At 40.1% G+C, this 15,236-nt stretch overlaps 1 protein-coding gene across 3 annotated transcripts in view; it reads left to right on the top strand.

Annotated features, from left to right (window-relative positions):
• Positions 1-13,681, top strand: part of DDR2 (discoidin domain receptor tyrosine kinase 2) — a 160,803-nt gene extending 147,122 nt beyond the window's left edge. For all 3 annotated transcript variants that reach the window (XM_030847406.3, XM_030847405.2, XM_060297101.1), the window contains exons 15-18: positions 584-775; positions 1,069-1,303; positions 3,214-3,363; positions 6,778-13,681. In XM_030847406.3, coding sequence (XP_030703266.1) covers positions 584-775; positions 1,069-1,303; positions 3,214-3,363; positions 6,778-6,912 — 712 coding nt within the window. In that variant the 3' untranslated portion in view covers positions 6,913-13,681. The remainder of the gene's footprint in view (positions 1-583; positions 776-1,068; positions 1,304-3,213; positions 3,364-6,777) is intronic.
• Positions 13,682-15,236: the final 1,555 nt, after the last annotated feature.

Genomic DNA, 15,236 nt, shown 5'->3' with positions numbered 1-15,236 from the left:
AGTAGTTGTGTCACACAGGCTCAGTAGTTGTGGCTTGCGGGCTCTAGAACGCAGGCTCAGTAGTTGTGGCGCACAGGCTTAGTTGCTCCGCGGCATGCGGGATCTTCCCGGACCAGGGCTCGAACCCGTGCCCTCTGCGTTTGCAGGCAGATTCTTAACCACTGCACCACCAGGGAAGTCCCTTCATGGCTTTAAAAAAGGTAAAGACCCCAGTGCACTTAAGATATGACTTTCAGTTGAAGGTTTTATTTTTAAGACAAGTTTTTAGCAACATATATTTGATTTAGCAAATATTAATCACTTTCTATGGGGCAGGCCTTCTGTTGGATACTAGGGATGCACATGTGAATGTCATGGTCCATGTTCCCCCCGCCAAATGATAGTTGAATAAGGGCACATCGCATTCCAGGATGAGTAGAATGAGACAGTTTCCAGGTACCAATTTCTCTGTTCTCTCAAAGGTTATCCAAAGGGAAACAAGACTCAGTATAATGGTTAGGACTAGACTTTGCTGTGTCTTCTTTGCCCTCTTGATCCTAACTCTGGCAACCTCTGGGTTTATCTATGTCTCTGTCCTCCAAAGGAATGATTTTCTTAAGGAGATAAAGATCATGTCCCGGCTCAAGGACCCAAACATCATCCGTCTCTTAGCTGTGTGTATTACTGACGATCCTCTCTGCATGATCACTGAGTACATGGAGAATGGAGATCTCAATCAGTTTCTTTCCCGCCACGAGCCCCCCAGTTCTTCCTTCAGCAACGTACCCACTGTCAGGTAAATACGCCGGGTCTTCTGTCTCTTCCCTGTGTTCATGAGACTAAGCTGGGATCTGAAGTGGGGAGCAGTGAGCCTTAAAGTTCATCATTGTTCTGGAATGGTTGGGGAGGTTAGTATGCAGGGAATAATAAAGCAGCTGCCCTTTAGGGGAAAGCAAAGAGATTCATAAAGAATAGAGAAGGGATGTTGAGGTTGGAACCCTAGTTTGTTGGTACCAACTATAGGGTGTGTACCTTTCACAACTTCTTCTTTCCAGAGGCTACTTTCTCTCTTCCTTTATATTTCCTCAGTTATGCCAACCTGAAGTTTATGGCTACCCAGATTGCATCTGGCATGAAGTACCTTTCCTCGCTTAATTTTGTTCATCGAGATCTGGCCACACGAAACTGCTTAGTGGGTAAGAACTATACCATCAAGATAGCTGACTTTGGAATGAGCAGAAACCTGTACAGCGGTGACTACTACCGAATCCAGGGCCGGGCAGTACTCCCGATCCGCTGGATGTCTTGGGAGAGCATCTTGCTGGTGAGTTTCCTGTGTTTCTGAGCTCTGCCCTAGGAGCTGGCATGTAGGCAGATGCAGACGGTGTGTAGGGGTGCACCTGAGACAGCAGGAGACAGACAATAAATAGACTTTGATATTTTCTCTGACTTGATATGATTTACTTTGTGTACTAATTATTATTTTTAACACTTACCTGTTTCTGCTGATAAAATATAACATGCTTACCATAGAAAGTATGGAGGAAAAGGTTAAAAATATACCCATAATGAGAAGAGATTTAGTACCATTTTTTTCATCTCTACCCTTTCCACCTACTGACTGATCTTAATTAATTTAGAGTATTAAAATCTTGTCATTTGAAGAACTGTTATCCACACAAAATATTTTTCTTCTGTATTAATTTCATAACCATGTTTCTAATTAATTATTTAGATGGATCTCTATATTTGTATTTTAATGATTTTCACCATTTACTTTTTAAGGTCCTCATTCTTTGCTTTATAATTTTTATCCAGCTCTTGGTATTCTGGACCACAAGTGAATACGTTTTTTTCAAATGCCTCTTAGAAATATATCTTCTGACCATGCGTATTTGGGACAATTTACTGTTGATTTTATACCACTTAGCTGATTTATAGAATTATTAGACTTTAAACTTTTACTTCCTACAATGCTGTGTATGTGTAATTTTGTCTTTTGTCATTTAATATTGTGGAGAAAAGCCTAGCAAAACTAGCAATCTAGTTTTGTTAATTTATTATTAATCTGTTTGTTTCTTGTTCATATCTTATAGGGTTCATAATTAATGTTGAGATAAGAAATGTATAGTTATCCCCTTCCTCTCACCAAGATAACCACTATTAATATTAATATTTTAGTGTATTTCCTTTGAGGATTTTTTCTATACATGTATTTCTCTGAATATATGTATTATATATATAATTATTTTATGTATTGGGATGATACTATGCACATACAATTCTCTCTCACTGGCAGTAAATATTCTTCAAAAACATGATTTTAATTGCTGCATAATATTCTATTGTGTGGATATATCCTATAATTTAATAATGTCACTATAATTTGATATTTAAGTACTTTCCAATTTCCTTCGATTATAAATGATGCTGTGATATATACCATTTTATGTAAATCCTTATAAAGATCTTTATCACCTATATAGATGAATCACGTATTTTACTCATTTCTAATGCGATTATTAAGCTTTGCTCCCTTTAAAGGTATTGTGTGGTGTTGTAAAAGATTATTAGACCAAGATTCAGAGGGTTTTGGTCCAAATCTCAGTTTTTCCATTATTAATGGTCTCGTTAACCAGGGAATTTTAGTAAACCTCTTGTCTCACCTTTCTGATCTGAAAAATGAGGATAAATAATATCATCTATGTCAGCACTGTATTTATTGAATAGAACATATGCAAGTATTTAATACCTGCTGATTGCATCTGAATCTCATTGCTGTCACTTGTTAGTCTATCCTTCAAGGCTGTGACGATTATTGAACAAGGACTACTCGGGGCACTTACACTAGATTTCCGTATCTCTCACATAGAAACAATTGCTTCCCATTCTAATTTTGCCTTTCCCCTGGGCGTTTCTCCAAGGCTACCCTAGATCCTAGAGTTTGACCTTCTAACATGCACTGGAAGAGTCAGATAGCTTACGGCTGCATCCTTTTCAGCCCTTGGATCTCACCTCCAAGAGAAGTATACCTCAGCAGAGATCCTGAGGGTGAGAAAAGGGCCTGTAGCTTGGCATCGAGACAACTTCCTATTGTTGTTTCCAGATCGCCCATGAGTATCTTGGCAGTCCCAGTATTCCTTGCCCTGGGTTGTAAAAGTGGCAAAACTCCAGATTATGAAAACCTAATCAGCTCTTGTTATGCATAGATTATTCTTTTTCTTATTTAAACAGGGCAAATTCACCACAGCAAGTGATGTGTGGGCCTTCGGAGTGACTCTGTGGGAGACCTTCACCTTCTGCCAGGAACAGCCCTATTCCCAGCTGTCAGATGAACAGGTCATCGAGAATACTGGAGAGTTCTTCCGAGACCAAGGGAGGCAGGTGAGAACTGTTGGGGTTGGAGAGATGTGGCCTTGGGTGCTCTTGAAGGAGAGAGAAAGAAAAGTTCTGACTTAACAGGATAGGTCTGAGCTGGAAAATGGGCTACCTGGATCATAGTTGTTTGTCACTAATTATCCAGCTAATGTAAAAGACCAAGAACTTTTGTCACTAATTATCCAGGTGATGTGAAAGACCAAGGTCCTCCCTAGGCATCCATACACTCTGCTTTATCCATGTGTCAACCCGTTGGTCATTGGAGAACATGAGGGGTCCCCTCAGGCTGCTCCCCAACTCAAAGATACCAGAAAATAAAATCCTATCTCTCATGTTTGATCTATTTCCTGGTCTAGGCTCTATGGTTTGTCTTCCTGGTTGAGAAACATAGGAACAAAAACGTAAGCTTAAAAGTGAATGAGGGATTTATTAGCATTCGTTAAAAATTTGGTTTGGACTGTCTAGAAATGTTTCTTGACTTACATGTCCAGAGACCTTCAGGTACATCCTGGCCTTGCTGTTCTTGGAAGGCACCTCTGGGCCCAGCTGCTGTGGCATCTCAGGACTCAGGAAAAGCTGGGCTTCTTAGCTTACAAGGGCCCCAATTCCTAGTTAAGATACTACAAGTTTCCTTTGGATGACTCAGTGTTTAAAGTTCCTGTGAGACGTGGGATTGAAAGCTTGCTGGTGGTGGGAGCACTGAAACCCCAGAGTGGCCTGGCTACAGCACACACTTGGAGTGTGGCATCTCAGGCAGGAAGATGATAACAGTTGAGGAGAGGGAGAAGGCTCTTGCAGAAGATTAAAAGTAGATCCTCTGTGGCTTAAATGGATCAAAGCAAGCAAAAGATAAGGGAATGACTAGAGATTGTACAATATGCAGCTTAAAAATAGGAAGGAGGGGTCCTAGAATTTTATCTTGATACTCTGTAGATATTCTGGTAGCAGGAGATCTAAATTATCTATCTCGATTATGGAGTAATTGCCTTCTTACCTTGGCAAAGGGCAGATTTACTCCGGTGTGCATGGATAAGAGAGTAGAACAAGGAAAAATGTTTTTTCTCCTGGACTAGTAGCACATCGTGGCCACCTGGTTGACCTACTAGATTCTTGTGGCCAATTAAAGGCGGTGCATTCAATTAGAAAGTGTAATTTTATTATCATAATGATTCTAACTTGAGTACATCCTAGAATTGTAGGCAAAGGGAGGAATATTTTAAACCTTTCAGTTTCCCTCCTCTTATTATTCAGTGACTGCAATCCCACATGGAAAAAAAAAATTTACACGAAGCAAAATTGAACTATCAAACATTCAGGCAAGAAAGGCATGCTTCCCCTCCCCCCACTTCATGTCCACTGTCTGCTTTGCATTTGAATAGTAAAGTCAAATATTTGACTGAAGCCAAGGCCAAAGCCAAATATTACCATTATATGCTAGTAAGCTTCTCATCTATAAGTTTATAAATTTTTGATAAAAGTTTATTTAATTTAACATATGGACTTACTAAACATAATTTATTAAATTTGTATTTTATTACAATTTACAAAATTTAATTACTTTAAATTTTATTAAAATTTCAGTATTCAAATTTTAAAAGTTTGACATTAGAATTAAGGACGGTAATTTCTCAACACTATCAGCTGCTAGATGGATTTTATGGTCTCTAGACTACACATGTGTGATCTAATTTGTTTTCACATGGCACAATGTCACCAACTTGTTGAACATAGCAGATATAATGCAGAAGAAAACTTTTCAGTAGCACAAATTCTAGAAAGAATCTTATACTTAGGGCTTACAGCTTAAGCAAAGCTTAAATCTTTTGTATTCAATTGGAAGTCTATAACAATAATTTCAATAATTTTAAAATGTATTTGACATTTTTGTTTTCAATTTATTTTTACAAACTGTAAAGAATTCTCAGATAGCACTTTTCTTAAAAGCTCATGGTCTAAATGGAATTAAATAATTAAAAACTGGGACTTCCCTGGTGGTGCAATGGTTAAGAATCCACCTGCCAGTGCAGGGGACACAAGTTCATGCCCTGGTCTGGGAAGATCCCACATGCCACGGAGCAACTAAGCCCGTGCGCCACAACTACTGAGCCTGTGCTCTAGAGCCCGCGAGCTACAACTACTGAAGCCCGCATGCCTAGAGCCCATGCTCCACAACAAGAGAAGCCACCACCATGAGAAGCCCACGCACCACAACGAAGAGTAGACCCTGCTCGCCACTAGAGAAAAGCCCATACACAGCAACGAAGACCCAATGCAGCCAAAAATAAATAAATGAATGAATGGATAAATAAATGAATAAATAACTAAAGTTTAAATTTAAAAAAATGAATGCTCAAAACCATCATAAGATATCATCTCACAACTTTAGAATGGCTGTTATCAAAAAGACAAGAAACAACAAGTGCTAGTGAGGATGTGGAGAAAAGGGAACCCTCATGCCCTGTTGGTGGGAATGTAAATTGGTGCAGCCTCTGTGGAAAACAGTGTGGAGGTTCCTCAAAAAATTAAAGATAGAGCTTCGTTATGATCCTATGATGCATGACATAAGCTGGTGTTGGTGTGGGAGAAGGCAAGATGGAAATAGTTAATGATTTACCAGCTGCAAATGTTGGACCCATGTTTCAAAGAGCTTGAGAAATTTAGGTTTGCTTTAGGAATATGTCAATATACCAAGGTGTTAAAAAACATAGGTAAGGAAATGACAGCAACAGATTACAGGCAAACAGAAGATGACCTGGAGTCAGTAGAGTGGCATCTTGCTGGTGGAAGCAGTCAGTAACTGGTTCTTTGGGAGTAGAGCCAAATACAACTCTAGGCTGGAATTCAGGGCAGGGCTGTAGAGGGGGTAAATGTACAAATATTGGTGAATAATGTAAGGAAGAAGTCCAATCTTCTCTCCCTGGGCCAGTACAGGAGAGAGGGAGCACAGAGAAGGTTATGGTTAGGAGCTACATGGATATATCCCACATCTCAGTGACTAGGGTTTTATTCCAATAAAGGAGCTGAGGCAGCTAGTATACTTTCTGCCCTTTTGCCATGATTGGCTCAATCAGAATAAATCTCATTGTGGCTAGGCTATAAATAGAGGTTTGGTGTTCTAATCACTTGCTTTCCAGTCTAAGATGTCTTCTTGCTTCAGTTTCATCTTTTACATGATGGTAGGGACCACAGGATGGCCCATCAGGAAATTCTGCTCCAGAGAACTGGAAAAGACAAAAGGAATGGAAAAGGGACTGATGGGATTTAGAATCCTCATGAATAGGAAGAATAGACACCCCACTCATTTCACTTTCCAAGTCCAAGAAAATGGGGAGTGGGCAAATCATACTATGATGCAACTGCTCTTCCTTTCTCTGCGCTCTTCTTAATAGTCTCATTTTTTGTTCATTTTTCTTTCCAAAGACTTACCTCCCCCAGCCTGCCATTTGCCCTGACTCTGTGTATAAGCTGATGCTCAGCTGCTGGAGAAGAGACACCAAGCACCGTCCCTCATTCCAGGAAATCCACCTTCTGCTTCTTCAGCAAGGGGACGAGTGATGCTGTCAATGCCTGGCAACAGGTCCTCCTCACAAGACCTACCACTCACCCACGCCTAAGCCACTCCATTTGGACATTGAATGGACCTGAGAGACAGAGGCTTGTTTGCCTTTATCTCTTTCTGTCCCTCGTCTCCCTCCACTCCACTCCCCCACTCTCTACCCCGACACATATATACTTTTTTTACATTAAAGAACTAAAAAAGAAAAAAAAAAGCCTAGGGCAGAATAGGGCAGATAAAATCTAGTAAAGAATCTTACTTGATATACTAAAAAAGTTGGATAACAAAGGCTAGATAATTGAGATAATTTATAAAGGTTAAATATGCTTGTGTTTATGAATGTGCAGATTCTACAATATGTTTTCCATGTCATCTTTTTTAAAAAAATGGTTTCAGAAAGAAAACACTTGAAGAATAGTAATGTCTTAGGAAACATGAGATTAGACTTAGGGAAAGTACTTGGTAAGTGTGGAGAATCTGATGAAATGGTATTCAGTAACTAGTCACCAATGGTTTAATTTCCTAATTCGGCCTGTAGACATGTCCTGAACTCTGCATTTTCCTCTCCTGGCAAAGTAGATGTTAACATGCTTGAAAAAACCCACCTTCTTTGAATGGGTGTTTTGTTTGTTCATGGGCAGGGATCAGGGTTGAGATCTATATGCATAGGAAATACAGAGGATGTACATAGGAAAGAATATCTACTGCAAGGCTACATGAACAGGAATCGTCATTTGCAAAACAAAAACAAAAAAAGCCTCGTGCATGGAAATATTCTTGAATAGAGAATGGACACAGGGAAAGAGGCCTGTGGAGGACAGGTAACAGATGTGATGTTCACTACTGTAGAGGGTCCTCCTCTTGTCTTGTTCAGACATTTTCAGGTGTGTGTTTTAGTGAGAGCCTGATTTTGAGTCGGTACAAACTGTTGTTTTTTGATATCTTGATCCTAGGCCTTTTGGTTTATCTTCTCCAAATTTTCCAACTCTTTTAATGGATGAATACCAAATGGAACCCAAGGGCTGGTGATTGAATTTCTCAGGCATAAATCTGAAGGCCATGCACAATAGGGAATAGATATGTTCTGAGCACTCCCAAAGGGTTGACTGAGGACCAATGAGGGGAAGTTACAGGGAGATTGATTTCCACTCCTTACTAGGGAAAACATAACCAGAGATAGAACATGCAAGGATGAATGGGCTGCCTCCAGAGATGGGGAGTCCTTTGTCACTGTCCTTTTGTCAATAGGGTTTCAAACATAAGTGGTTGTGGGAGATGATGCTTAATGTCCTTTTAACCCTAGGAGTCCCTTGAGGGGAGCAGGTTGAGCGTGGAGGAGTCATTCGCTGCTGTTGCTTGGTGTTCACACTCTTGCCTTGGAGATGGTATGACCAGCAGAAAAAGAAAGTTTGAGGTTCTGGCTTCAGAATCCATGGATACTGATAACACTGTCAAATAAGAGTCCCCTCAGAACAGATTCTGAGCTTTCACACTCCACAGATCCTCAGATTCAGTAGGAAACAGGGAAAGAGAACCCTCAATTCCCTCTGAGGAGAAACAAGAAAAGATCACAATATAAGCTTCCCAAACTTAGAAGAGATAGACCTGACCCCTTGGGTCTGCTTCTGTTGCCTTCACCCAGCCCACCTTCTACACAGTCTCTCAGGAACTTGAGTGTTTCCCCCTGTCCAGCCTTCAGCGTTGCTCCAGGCCACAGCAGAAGCATAAATCCCCAATCCCCAAGGTTCATTTTGCGGGTCATCTTCCTTCCCCTAGAAAACACCCTTTCCCCATGGTTGTCTTGTGAGTCTGGCCTTCAGTGTCTCCCAGGACTAACTTTGGAGAGAACATCAGTTTGGGAGCTGTGACCCTATTTCTGCCTCAAGCCAAGTGTATCATCTTGGACAAGTCACTTTGCTTCTCTGGACTTTTGTTTCTTTATTGGAACAAGTTAGATGAGATGGTCTTGAAGTCTCTTCCAGTTCTGATACGTTCAGTGTTCATTGGATAACTGGATGTACAATTGATGCAGACTCAGTTATCTGATCATCTCCTTCTCTGAAGATCGTGGTCAGCAAAAGAGATCATGTAGGGAAGCCACTATAATAGTAGTAATAGTAACACCTGTCATTTGTTCAGTGCTTTAAAGTTTACCATGTAGTGTACCACATACATTATCTCATCTGATATATGCAGGGCCAGACATGTTCTTTTATACTTGGGGCCTGCCACACTCTCTACATTCCCAAGATCAGTGTTAACTTCATGTATTATTCAGAGTTCTCCAGAGGAACAGAACTAACAGACTATATATGTATATGGAATTGGGGGATTGGCTTACACAATTATGGAGGCTGAGAAGTCCCACAATCTGACATCTGCAATCTGGAGATCCAGGAAAGCTGCTGGTGCTGTAGTTCTGAGAACCAGAAGGCCAATGGTATAAGTCCCAGTTGAGGGCAGGAGAAGACTGATGTGTCAGCTCAAGCAGTCAGGCAGAGAGGGCAAACTCCCCCTTACTTTTTTCTTCTATTCAGGGCTTCATTGGTTTGGATGATGCCCACCCACATTGGAGAGGGCAATCTGCCTTACTGAATTCACCAACTCAAATGCTAATCTCATCCAGAAACACCCTCACAGAAACACCCAGAAATAATGTTTAATCTGAGTGCCACATGTCCCAGTCAAGTTGACACGTTAATCATTCCATTTCAGTAGAATCATAGGGACTTGAAATCAGGGCCTGTAGCTTATTCTCCTTTATCCACGTACTTCTGGCAGGAGTACATCCAGACCAGGCCATGACTTCCTATGTGGCAAGAGGAAAGACATAATTTCCCCTTCCTTCGCCTTATATCTCTCCACTTACTTCTTTTTACAATTCTGCGTCAATACACTGCATTTCATGATCCCATAAAAAATCATATTTAAAATGAATTTAGTATGTCTGGATTTTTCTGGCCTTGAGTCATAGAGGTAATCTATTTCAAGCAGCTGGCAAATATGTATTGTCAGGTACAGTTATCTTTTTCTGAGATGAGGAAGGCACCATTTTCTGGTGCTAAGGCTTTGGTACTACAGATACAGTTTTAACTTCTCCCTTAGTCAGACCCATCGAGTTTAGCAGCACAAATCTGAGAGACCCAACAGAGCGCAATGGCGAAGGCTTAGTATGTCGACTTTAAAGGTAGCTGGAATCCAAATTGGAAGAATGAAGCGAGGAATTATGTAGAAAAGGAGATAGGAAAAGGGATGAGAAACTGTGGGGCCTTGTTACCTTTCTAGGAAGTTATCCTCTTCATGATATATGTGAAATATTTTATGTCCAGATTGTGGTTTTGGGGTATTCAGATTTAAATATATACTTTTGCTGGTGAATGTGCTGATAGCTAAGTCCAAATCTTGATGTGCTGTCCAGACACATACGTGCTCAGAAAAGATCTGGAGTAGAAAGAGGCCCCCGAGGGGGAAAAGTGGTTTTAATGCAATGGAAAGATCGCTTGCAAGTGTATAAGACTATATGACAAAGGGCATTGTATGGAAATGGAGCAAAGGATGAATAAATGAACGTGCATGTGACTGGACCAGGCACGTGGGAGTTAGAAAGAAGACTACATAATAAAGGATAATGGAGAGTGCGTGAGAAGGATGGGGGAGGTCAGGGCAAGCAAGATGGACACAGGGGGTGCTGTTGAGAATCCATTCTGAAGCATGAAAGCAGATCTCTCTGAAGAGAGAGCCGAGAGAGGACAGAAAGTAAGTGTGTTGAAGATAAAAGATAGATGTATATGGAGAGAGAAGCAATTCTGGATGATAGAGATTATAAAAGTATTTATTTAAAAAATGAAAAGTCAGGTGCAGAGTATGACATGGAAGGGAGCTTTTCAGAGATTTAAGAAAAGGGCAGCCCAGCATGAACCTAAAAACACACAAGCAACCACCAGGGAATGACCTTTTCATCTCACAGGAAGTGGGAGAGGGAGGCAGTTTGAACACGTGTGTTCTAGACCACCTCAGGTCCTGGGGGTTAATGGTGGTGAGAAGAAATCAACTTTTTGTCTGAACAGGACATGGCTTTCCCAGTGCTGCTTTGGAAATGAAGACCAAGAGATGGGGAATTTATGTTAGCTCATGAGGCTTTGTGTTCCCTTCTTTGCTTCTGTGAATGAAATCCATTTTAAATAATGCTCATCACTGTTGTGCCTAGAAAGGCCACAGGGAAACATTGGAACAACAGGCTTAAGTTAAACTAGACTGAATCTTGTTTGATATCTGCACAAAGAGGTACATGCCATGTTGGAACCATGTGTTTTTCTAGTCTCATCCAGACTTCCTACAAGAAAGCCATGATGTGGGGCTAAGCCGTATGTTTTGAGTAAAGGAGAACTGAAGAAGGGGAAAGAGATGAAGATGTTCCAAGGAAATAGTCTAAAACAGAATAGCATCTGTTTTGCCCAAATATACCCCAAAAATGAAGAAAATTACAGTTAAGGCTTAAATTACTCCCAGTATAGAGGTAGGAAGGCTTTGATCCTACATTGAGTTTATAGACCTGGAATTTGCCATCTTAGTCTTTTCAGTAAGACCTCTGACCTCTGGCAGTGCATATGGTAGGTTTCTGGAAGACACAGATCCAGATCTATGCTGGAATTTCCTTCTGAATTAAAATTTAACATTTTTATAGAAACAGATGAATGTCTTTTCCACTTGGTAAATGTCTTGGAATGCTAAATTGAGATGGAAAGAGACTGGAATGGTTAATGTTTATTGGATTTCTGGCATTTTGAGTTCTCTGCTACAATTAGCTACATTGCTTGGCTCAGACCATGGTGGGTAATTTGTTTAGTTGCTGTATCCTTTTTTTTTTTTTTTCAATTTGTTATTTTGAAATGCTTTAAGACTCCCAAGAAAATAGTACAGAGTGGCCTTTCCCTAACACCAGGCTTTCCAATTGATAACATTTTACATAACCATAGTCCAGTTTCAAAACCAGAAAATTGACATTGGTATAATACTATTAACTAAACTACAGACCTTACTCAGAGTTCACCAGTTCTTCACATGTACACATTTCATTTCTGGATAGTTTTAACCCTTGCTGATTTGTAACCTGGTCTTCTTGGTTGCATCAGGAAAGACATTGTCTGGATACAATTCTATAAAATCCTAAAGAGAATATAACAAAATTAATCTGTTCCTTTATCAACAAGCAATATCCTACCTAGACTGTTTCCACATTTTCTGACTAGTTTGGCTGTTCAGCATCTGAAACATTCCAAGAACGGCTTAGAAAAATCAGGCAACACAAAGGACAGTAAGACCCACAGCTCACTAGCTAGGATAGAAGGAAATTAATTATAGGTGGTTTCTGTGGTTCCTACGAGTAGGATTTGTATGATGGCAAGGAGAGGACTTTAGAATAAATCAGAATTTTGGTCAAGAGCTAAGGTGGTACTTCCTTAATGGCACCAGGGAGAGCTTTTGGAAGGAATAGAGTACAAGGGTAGAGACCCCCCCTAGTGAGTAGCAAAACACTATTCTCAGAAGAGTAGAGAAGTTTCATTTGCCTGAAAGTCTATTCTTAAATGGAATAGCAACCACATTGGACCAAATGAAATGCAAATACAGCTGCAACCTGTAGGTTGCAGCTGTAGCCCAGAGATTTGGAGGGGACAGGGGAGTTGAAACTGGTTTTGTGGATTACAGCTTTGAGTTTTATGATGGCATGTTTAAGCTGCCCTGTTTAAGGGTCACAAGATTCTACGTAAGTTCACCTCTGTATACCCCATGTCCTGTAAAGTTCTTAGCACATAGCGAGCACACCACAAATATTTGCCGAATGTTGTTTTTTGAATGAATAAAAGGTAGAAGCAGACACTTGTCATCCGGCATAACTGGGGTGAATTTAGGGAAAATTGCTTTGCTCTAATGTAGAGGGTTTATTTTCAAAGGAGGAAAGAGGAAAAAGTGCCCAGACTTGTACCTGTAAGTTACATCCTCCATTTCTAGGTTTACTGATGGTGAAATTGATCTATGGAAATGTCTTATCCTTTGAGGTATTTAGACAGAAATGCAAGGTACTTCTCTCCATGGCACCCCATCAAGAGCAGGGAGCGACCCTGGCCCCAAACCCAGCTCTTTTGGAACAAGATTTTTAGTTTCTCTTGCAAACACCTTGTCAACAACTTCACGGGCCTGCAAAGGAGAAAGATGGGAGTCCCAAGCTAGCCCATGCTTACCCACATTCACAACTGCATGTAAAGGAATTTGCAAAGAGACTCAAGGGAAAGCCCAAAGGGATAGGTAATCACTTGCAGTGAAAAACTGTTTTCTTGAAAAGAGGTTTGGAAATAATTGAAAGTTGAGTGGATTCCTACAAACGCACCAAGAGTTTGTAATCTAGCCTATTCATTTTATGTCCTTTACTATTCATGATATCCTATTCTTCTACCCCGTTGTCTGGGAATTTTTTCTGAGGATTGACTTTCTGAAGCAATGTGGTGCACTCTTCCTATGAGGAGGAAACATCTGGGCTTTATTCTGCAGGCTTTGGAGGATGATGTGTCTTGTCAAGGGGTAAATAGCAAACTGATTTAATTTTTGCTTAAAACTATCTTAGTCATTCCAAAATAGAATGCATAAAAATTCTCTGTATTAGAAAAAGAAATGAGATATACCAATTGTATATTGTCTTTTCTTTATTTATTCTCTGTAAGTCTGTCAGATGATAAATTGTAAATAACGATGATTAAAGAAATATGCTACTGACGGATCCTTTTTTTCTGTGAAAATAGCACTGTTTCTGGGTTTTATTACCCGTAACTCCTTACTCCCTTACATCCTTTTTGGAGAAGTGATGGGGGGTGGGGACACAGTTAAGGGGTGTATGTGGTGGGGATACCTGTTTGTTGAGGGTTATCCGACAGAGGGTTATTTACGTAGGCCTCGCATATATTAGTTGATTGTTTATTGGAAGAAAATTACTTTGGTCCCTGGCATATCCAAACATACTAGAGATTGGGATTTTATGTTTTCACATTGGTCCAGTTCCAGGGAATCTAGTCCAGAATTAGGGATCCTTTATTATTGTTGTTACAAAGTTGTCTTGTTTGATACACAGAAATCCCTTCTAAATCCAAATATCATCTGTCCAAGACTGCTCACGCATACAAAGAGCAACAAAAAACTATGAACAACCAGAATACAGACTCAGTCTTCATAATAGAGAGTAGGATGGAACCACCCAAAACAACATATGTCTTACCTGGTCCCTGAAGAATACATTTATACTTTTAATAATCTGAGTAATATGAACTTATTTTTTTTTCAGTGACAGCCATAGTAGGTAAGGGAATGGATATAAATTCCCAGAGAATAACCAGAGGACTCATGAATGTACACTCTGACCACCAGAGTATCTGGTTTGATTCCAGGACTGAAGGCCAGGTGTTCAAGTATCTGTGTAGTGAGAGTGGGGTATTGGGGGTGAAGGAGAAAAAAAAATAAACAGGAACAGCAGAGATGCTCAAAGAGGTACAATTCTATTCTCAACAACTATTGCCTAAGTTTAAAGGTAGACATGAGTGATACATTTGCGTCCATATGTGATAAGCCATAGATACATATTATGCATATATCTGAAAATATAATTCGTTACTGAGGACGGAGATTACGTCTGCTCTTTTACATTTGAACTAACAACTTGAAGGGCACTGCATTTTTCAAGTGCTAAGAACTAGAAAACTGATATATCTCCATTTATAACTTTATACTCATTTGTATTTGAAAAAGTAATGTATACACTTATAACATCCTCTGGTCCTTGAGTCCTCCAGAACAATAGCTTCTTATGCATAAGCAACAGATGACCTTTTACTATCTAATGAAATGGGTAAAATCCCACTCAAAGTAGTTCTGCACCAGGCTGGTTGTATAGTGATTTGAAGAAAAAAAGAGATGAAAGATATCTACAAGAAAAGTCACATGACCCCACTGGCAGCTGTTCTTTTGCCCCTGTTTGCAAACCAGAGGGAAGTTAGTTCTGGAGAGAATTATAAGGGCCCAGAACAGAGCTCTGTTATGGAGGCTAAAGATAACTTTACTCATCTTTATCTACCTAAGAGCTATTTCAGGCACGATAAAAGAAATCAGAGATCAGTTTCAGGGTTTAGGGTAAAGGCAGATTTATTATATGAAGCAGCGAACAGACAGTCAAAGGTAAAGTGGCTACATTTACTCTTCCAATCATGGGGCCAAGGATTGGGATAAATGGGATCACTGTGCACCATGTTTCCTTCTGGTATTTCCAGGAAAATAGTCCATG

Source organism: Globicephala melas, chromosome 1 (assembly GCF_963455315.2).
Source record: "Globicephala melas chromosome 1, mGloMel1.2, whole genome shotgun sequence".
NCBI classification, from domain to species: domain Eukaryota; kingdom Metazoa; phylum Chordata; class Mammalia; order Artiodactyla; family Delphinidae; genus Globicephala; species Globicephala melas.
This window is presented reverse-complemented; position numbering and strand designations above follow the sequence as displayed.